At 40.8% G+C, this 8443-nt stretch overlaps 1 protein-coding gene across 1 annotated transcript in view; it reads right to left on the bottom strand.

The window, feature by feature from the left end:
- Nucleotides 1-307: 307 nt before the first annotated feature.
- Pik3c3 (phosphatidylinositol 3-kinase catalytic subunit type 3) overlaps nt 308-8443 on the bottom strand; it is an 80753-nt gene continuing 72617 nt past the window's right edge. The window contains exons 24-25 of the mRNA XM_005355849.3: nt 6428-6553; nt 308-727 (exon numbers count right to left, since the gene is read on the bottom strand). Coding sequence (XP_005355906.1) covers nt 713-727; nt 6428-6553 — 141 coding nt within the window. The 3' untranslated portion in view covers nt 308-712. The remainder of the gene's footprint in view (nt 728-6427; nt 6554-8443) is intronic.

Genomic DNA, 8443 nt, shown 5'->3' with positions numbered 1-8443 from the left:
TCTAAAAAACCAACAAAACAAAACAAAACAAAACAAAAAACAATTATTCAACTGTAAAAAGAATGTATCGTAATGTATAAAACTTGGAGAAAATGTAAAAGCAAAGAATTATGTACATTACATAGAAACTAAGGAACAAAAAAGGGGGCAGGGAGGAAGAGAGCAAGGGAAAGAGGAGAAGTGAAAAACCATCTTCATAACTGAAACCATCTTCATAACTGAAACCATCTTCATAACTGAAAAACCATCTTCACAACTGAAACCAGATCCACATGCATGAGAAGGAAAACCAGGCACTTCAGATTCAGGGGCTAAATGCTTTACTATTTCATAATTTTAAAACATATACACAGTTCTCTTCTTATCTTTATACATTATAAGACAAATATACACAGTGATTTTTTGGCAGACCCAGAAGTCATTATGTAGCTGAGGATGGCTTCAAATTTGCAGCGTATCTTCCTGCCTCATCCTCCGGAGTTCTGCAATTACAGATGTGAGCTACGATGGCCTGCCCTATACACGGTTGCTTTAAACAAACTCTCTATGCCAAGATTTAAGCAGTGGCATCCAAGGAGACAAAACATGGCCACGATGTAACTTCTGGAGACCGTCTCTTCCTTGTTCACTTCTCTGATGTCTTTAGCATACACAGCAACACTTTCTCACATTTTCTTACTGAGCCGAGTATCATGAAGGACCAAATCCACTTTCATTTTCTCCAGTACTATTAAAATTGAAAACAAACAAAAGCAATTTAGTTCACTGTTTATGAGAAAAGATTAAAAAATAATTAATAAAAGTGACTTAAACACTTTGTTAAATGTCCCGAATGAGGGTCAGGATGGAACTGTCCATGTATGGGATTCCTGAGGCTTGGAGAGAAATAGTTTATGTGAGAGAATGTCTGGGGTGGGGGGAGTTGTTGATTCACTGTGAGCACAAGATTAAGACGACAAATTATTATGTGGGAGAGAAAAAAATCCAACCAGCATTGGAAGGCAAACCCATCCTAAATTACACTCCCATGCTTAGCTCTCTGTGCCATGCTCTTGAGACAACTGAATTCCTGCCATTTTTTCTCAGAATGCAAGTGCTGAATTCTGCCTTGGTCTGAAAACCAAACCTAATGCAGTCCTGAAAGAACAAAGCCAGCACACAGCTGAGTCCAAGATGGACGCATCCAGTATCATTCATACCCCTCATGCCTTTAGTGCCTATGAACTGCATCTCGCAGGAAGTGACAGAGAAATCTTCCTGTCGGGTGCTGCAGTGTGCAGACGCTTGTGTGACTATGACACCGCCAGCATTCTGCCCAGATTCTGTGTGATACAACTTAAGGACGAGTCTGAGTAAAAACATGGTGAAATGTTTATTTTATGCTAATGAAAGAAGTAACTTACATTTTCAGAAGCAATTTAAGTATTTTCACTAAAGGCTCTATCAGAGAAATGAACTCTGAAGTACATCCCGATGCACACAGAACAACATACATTATCTGGATAGGTGGCAAGAACCAGGGTGGGCTCTACGGGTAATTAAGCAGACGGTTATGACCAAACAGTGGAACTAACTCCAACTCCAGAGTTCTCTAACCAACAGGAAACATGCTCCCAGCACAGCCAAGGCTGAGGTCAGGGTGACACTCTGGAAAGGGACCATTGTGAAACCTACAAGGTTCTTTATCAAAGCTTTCACATGATAAATATTGAAAAGGCTGGTAAAAGGCAAGCTGTAAAAAACCCATACTGACATGCTAACAGTCTAAGATCCTGAAAGCACTTCCGAAATCGAATTCCCATGCGTGTTTACGTATGTTTTTATGTGTGTGTGAGAAAAATCCTGTGGCTGAACAGATGGTCTCAAATGATTTTTTAAAACACTTCAAATATGTTTGTCGATTAAAAAAAAAAGAAGAAAAAGAAAAGAAAAAAAAAGACTAGGAATACTAAATATGAGAGCTGGTTCCAAACATTTCTCTCCCTGTGCCCCTGAAGAACCATTTTAAGAAGGACTTAAGCAATCCCACAACTAAGGCTCAGGAAACACGCAGAAGAGGAGATGGGAAGGTTCTAAGAGCCAGAGGATCAGGGAGTTGCTTTGAGATTGTACTTCCTAGAAATATCAGAAGCCACACCCATAAAGTTTCACCGACATGACTGCCCGCACATGAGCTGAACAAGATGGCACCAATGAACATGACAACCTTGACAGGAAAAGCCTAACAGGCCTCAGCCTACACAAAGAACCATATTCAGTGGAGAGATGTTGGGAAAATCCCCAGAGAAGGGCCCACCAACTGGCTGTCCACTGCCAAATGGTCAGCTCTGAAAAATACATACAACTAACACTATATAGACTCAACAGGTTGTGTTTAGTAATGTATGTATACAATATATACAATAACAGTTAATGAAAAAAGAGGCTATGAATTCCAAGGAGAAAAGGGGGAAATATGGGACGGTTTGGTGGGAAGAAAAGGAAGAGGAAAATGTAATATTATAATCTCAAAAATAAAATTAAAAGCGTTTAAGGTGGTACAAGTCTGGGGAAGAAGACAGTGAGTAGAAGCTGGTTTTAGTTGAGGAGGAAAACAGGGACAGACAGACTTTCCCCTGGGATCACATGGGAAGTGTTTAAAAAACTTTCCAATACAGGTAAATGGAATCTGTATGACAGAAAATTAATATTTTGGGAATTTTAGTTGGCACCCATCAGGCAGGCAGGAGGCTGCCATCACAATAATGAAGCAGATGGAAGACCTCAATGCCACAGCCATGTAGCAAGAGACTGGTAGCTGGACTGGGTCTGAAAAAGCATGGGATAAAACCAGACTCGCTGAACACAGAGGACAATGAGGACTACTGAGAACTCAAGATCAATGGCACTGGGTTTTGATCCTACTGCACGTACTGGCTTTGTGGGAGCCTAGGCTGTTTGGATGCTCACCTTACTAGACCTGGATGGAGGTGGGTGGTCCTTGGACTTCCCACAGGGCAGGGAACCCTGACTGCTCTTTGGGCTGATAAGGGAGTTGGCTGGGGGAGGGGGAGAGAAATGGGAGGCGGTGGCGGGGAGGAGACAGAAATCTCAAATAAATAAATAAATAAATAAATAAAAAAAGAAAGAAAAAAATATCTAAGAGTCACAAGGCAGAATTATTGCTGACTATGTGTCCTGGATTCTTACATTCAATTGAGAAAAGATGTGTTTAAATGTTCTGACCCTTATCTTATTTAAATGAATGCATTTATACTTCCCTTGTCAATAAATAGTTAACACTTTAAAAGAAAAAAAAAAGAGAGAGAGAGAGAGAGAGACTGGTAGCCCAGCAGCAGGTCTGACTACACTCAGCAGAACAGCACGGGCCAGAGACACTCAGGATGGCTTTGCCCAACAGGCCAATCAGTGCTGTTCCACATTCACAGAATTTGTTTCTGATTAACTATTCCAGGAAGCTCCTTTATGTGTTACATGTTTTGGTGGCTTTTGAGCAGTTTAAAATTTTTTAACTTATTATTTTTATTTTGTTTTATTCTTTGAGACAGGGTCTCTATGTAGTGCTGCCTATCCTGATCTAGTCAGATATGCAGACTAAGCGGCTTTGCCTTCACAAAGACCTACTTGTTTCTGCCTCCCAAGTGCCCGGATTAAAGGTATGCAAATTCATGTCCAACAGAGTATTTTTACTTTGATGGATAGAAAATTAGGGGGAAAAGATGAAAGTATTTCTTTTTTTTTACAAGTAAGTAAGTAATAATAATAAAGATAACCCTATTCGTAACAAACTTCTCATAATAAAGGCCAACAAAGTGAATCTTGAGTACATAGCCACAAAAATCCTTTAGTGACAGGTATGGACCTGGACCACGGTACCAACTGGCCTCAATTTTCCAGAAGGTGAAGGTATGTCACAGCCAAGACAACCACGTGAGGTAATGCAGCGAGCTGCCATCAGTGCTGGCACAGACAGGTATCTAATAGGTGGCGCTGCCTCTCTTATTTCTGTTTCTCTGCAGTCATGACTGTTGTCTGTTTATTCCTTATATAAGCCAAATGCATTAGGAACACATGTGGGACACAGGCTGTCACGTGACAATTAGACCTTTTGGTATGTTATTTAAACACTGCTTAGGGAATCATCTGGCTCTCCAAAAAATTCTAAATAAAAAAAAAATGGGATTTTAGTGAAGAATTTCATTGGTAACAGAACCCAGTATTTTGTTTTGTTCCATGAGAAACTGTACACTGCTATTGTTCAAGCCTAATGGTGAAGTAAGGACTACATAATGGTTCTCTGAACAGCATCTACTTTTCTTTAAAAGATATTTCGTATCTAGAAAAGAAGGTAGGCTGATACCTTGTGTTCCAAACAGATGGGCTATTATACACAAAGAGGCCCTTTCTCTACAGAGGTGAGACAGTGGGAACTACATCTAAGAAGTCTGTGCACTGGGTATCCCAAAGGACGTCAGTGTTGTGGCTTAGGATGTGGCTAGTTAAGAACAGTCACAGCTACACGACTTCACACTTTATGGGAAACGTGAATAATACAGCCAGCAGAACTGGGTTTTACTGGCCAATATATAGACAAGGAAACTTCAAAATCACAGAACATGAGGAAAGAGTATGGACTCTGGAGGGACTACTATGCCAACTCACACAGTAAAAACAAAACGCAGCAGAAAAATCTCTGCTCCTTATCACAAGAGGAACCACAGGCTCCACAGTCCAGTTACCTCTATTCCCATTTATATATGCAGCTGAAGAACAAAGGACACTGAATAGTCGTAGAAGAAAATAATAAATTCATAAAGGGCTTTTGTGGAAATGTTTATTACTTAGGGTATTTACTTATGTGCTCAAAAATTAGTGTATATTTTATTTTCTACTTATTTGTTCAAAGACCTCAACATGGTAACACATGTCTAGGTTTAAGACTTAAAGTTTCAGGGGACTGGAGAGATGGCTCAGTGGTTAAGAGCATTGCCTGCTCTTCCAAAGGTCCTGAGTTCAATTCCCAGCAACCACAACCATCTGCAATAAGGTCTGGTGCTCTCTTCTGGCCTTCGGCATACACACAGATAGACTATTGTATAAATAATAAATAAATATTTTAAAAAAAAGACTTAAAGTTTCAAAGACACAGCACTAACAATCTTGCACAGTGATATTCTCTTCTGGATGGACAAGAGTTGACACTAGCCCTTCTACCTAAGCTGGCTTCATCAGAGAATTTTGTTAAGACCAACATGTAAAGATCATCAAGTTCATTGTCTGATGGACTCAAGTTCAGGAAATAATCAAGCATCTATATTATTACATTTGATACTGCTGCTGATGCTTAAAACCAAATACAGCAACTTTCAAACAACTGGAACAAAATAGACAGTTATTAGCAGATCACTGCCGGATTTTTCCCTACACTGGGTATCCTGAACATGTGCATAAATCTAACACAGAAGAAGAGAACATACACAATATTCACATACGCCAGGGCATATCTGGTCAAAATTTAGAATAAATAGAAACAGACTTAAATATAGAGGAAAGTTTAAAAAAAAAAACTGTTAGCTGGGTGGTGGTGGTACATACCTTTAACCCCAGCATTTGGGAGGCAGAGGCAGAGAATCTCTGTGAGTTCGAGTTCCAGGACAGCCAGAGCTGTTACACAGAGAAACCCTGTCTCAAAACAACAACAACAACAAAAAACTAAAAAAGACAAAAAACCCAAGAGTTGTTACTATTCAAGGTATTATCAAACCAGGAAAACCTCCATTAAAACACTCTTCAGGAAAGGACTAGTAAAGAAGTAAGTAAGAACTGAGGGCTTGATGGCATACTAGATACTGCAGGATGGATCTGCACAACGACCTTGAACTTGAGAGCCAAGAACGGAGATTCAGTGAAGATGCGGAGTAAGGAAAAACTTCACAAGAGAAGGCGCCTGCCTGCTTTTGCTGACAGCCATTTTCATACTCATCTTCATTATGAAATTCATACCAGGAACAGATTAAATCTGAAGGTCATCATCCAGGGCTGCCATGCAGAAGTTTCTTTGCACACGAGAGATACTGCTAACATGAATACTGATCTGTTTCACTGATGGGTGTAGACTGCTTTCCCTGGATTCTAGCCTCCTTTCCTTATACTGCAGCGTTTACCAAAACCCCAAAGTGTCTAAATTCATGTGACAAGCCTTGAAGTTTCAAAGGGGAGTTGTAACAACTACATGGGACAAAGACTCCTATGACAGGGTCTACAGTGCTCCTCTATGTAGGAATAATATGATCTCAAGATGTTCCCTTCACCCACTGCTGAGATGCCATTAAGGCTTGATGGAGAAACAAAACCAGGAAGGATAATGTCAGCCAGCAAGGAGCATCTCTAATGATTCCTTACGAGCACACAGCCCTTGGGAACTTACCTGAGCAAACTTATGGATCTGCTCCACCACTGCAGCAAACAGCGCATGGACGCTCTCGTCAATCAGACTCTGCATGTAATGCACAGCCTCCTCATCTGAAAGGTCCAAACGGAACTTATCCTGAACCTAGAGGGAACCACAGACAACATCAACCTGTTAATGGAACAAGTCAGGAGATATGCTCTGCAGTGACAGGATCAAACTGACAGACATTATCAAGATGCCAAAAGTTATGCCAATAAAGAGTTCTGAATGTATCTGTATCACTTCCAATTACAGACATGGCTCCCTTCTAAGGACAGAAATGCCATTACTTTAGCTCCAAATGCACTTTGTACTTGAGCATTTCAGCTCAAGAGCTACTGAGTGACAGAAATAGACAAAACAAGGTGAGATCATATTAACAACTCCTGACACACCCATACCCTGATGGTCATAGTTCACAAGAACGCTTTGTACCAGATATGAGGCATTTTCTTTAATAAGGCTTACATGCAAGTGGTCAATTATTACTATTTCCTGACGTGTGCGAGGCCACCTGTCATTGCCCTCTGCCTTCCTCAGAGTCTGCTGATTCATCACACTTAAGCCTTTTCTCTTCAGCCTACATAACTTCCATACGCTGGCACGACACTCAACTTGCTGTTATGGCTGTGTAAGTTGGCACATTGCCTGAGGGGCCACGCTTCCAGCTCAGCTTTCCCGGGGATCCATGGAGCATGTGTCACCTCAATATGCTTCCCCTCACTGCCTTTGTGTTCACTGGCTTGGTACCACATTTATCCATCTATTAACAGAGATATCAACACACGCATTCTGGATGGTACGGAACAGAGACTGTAGGTTCTGTTGTGCTGATGTAAAGATTCATCCTAGTAGGTAGGCAGTTAAATTGACTGAGGTTCCAGCGAACACTAAGCACTCACTGTTGAACACTTGGCTCAGTTTTACTTACTTATATTTACAATCTGGAATTGCCTTGAAGCAAAAAGCCATAAGCTCAAAGTTTTATCCCCTGCTATTCGCCTCTCAGAGCTACACAGGCACTCTGCTTATGTATGCTGCTGGAAACACAGTACCACTTATTCATACCCTTCCTTACAAGGGCCACCTGCACTCTTGGTCACTGTTGTCAAACAGGGTACTCTAACACTCAGTACAGACATCAGAACATCTAAAGACATCCAAACAGTTGGAGTAGTTCCCCATTTGGGAAATGCCCAAATTGCCCGATCTTGGAGATCCACTTGCAATCTTGTGCCACAGTAGCCCCGTTTCAACTGCTATATTGTCAAGAAACAAACAGCGTCTCTTTAAGGGTCACTTAGCCAGCAACAACATTCTCACAGTGGGTAATCATATTTTGAGGTGTCTACATTTCCTCTACCAAGTGATCTAAAAGCATAAATGAGCCAAAACAGGTTCAGTTATATGCTGCATGGACAACCCAGTCACCAATGGGCCACATATCCGAAGGTGTCCCTAGTGACTGTAACACTGGGAAGTCCTAGCCTTCAGACACAGCCATCTCAGGCAGGGAAAGCATAGGAGGTAGTTGCTGAAGTCTCTGCTTGGTTCTGAGTTCTGCACTCACACCCTCATTATAATGCACTTGGCAGCCTAGTGCCTTCATCTGCATGTAATATACACACACCCCTTTCCAAATGATGCACCCAGCAACCTCAAAACCATTCTACACCTCCCAACCTGTACCAGGCTATACAAACTCCCACCTCTGAACAATGGTATAATAATTTTCCCTGCTCCCATTAACAATCCAATTTAGTTTTCTATTTACAGAAAAAAATTATTAAATGTGAATTTAATAAAATAAAGTCCATAGACTGGCCTAAAGTTTCTGCATCATACAGGGATAATATAGCCTAAGTTGACTATATTCAATCATATATATATCTTAACAATTCTTAAGTTCGCAGAATAATTCCTCCAATAAAGCCCTGAAACACATTTTTTACTATGAAGCACAGTGGCTTTGTTTAAGTTGGGTATTTTTTT

The sequence above is a fragment of the Microtus ochrogaster genome, chromosome 18 (genome assembly GCF_000317375.1).
Source record: "Microtus ochrogaster isolate Prairie Vole_2 chromosome 18, MicOch1.0, whole genome shotgun sequence".
NCBI lineage: Eukaryota > Metazoa > Chordata > Mammalia > Rodentia > Cricetidae > Microtus > Microtus ochrogaster.
The sequence above is the reverse complement of the archived record's forward strand: the minus strand, read 5'-3'. Positions and strand labels throughout refer to the sequence as shown.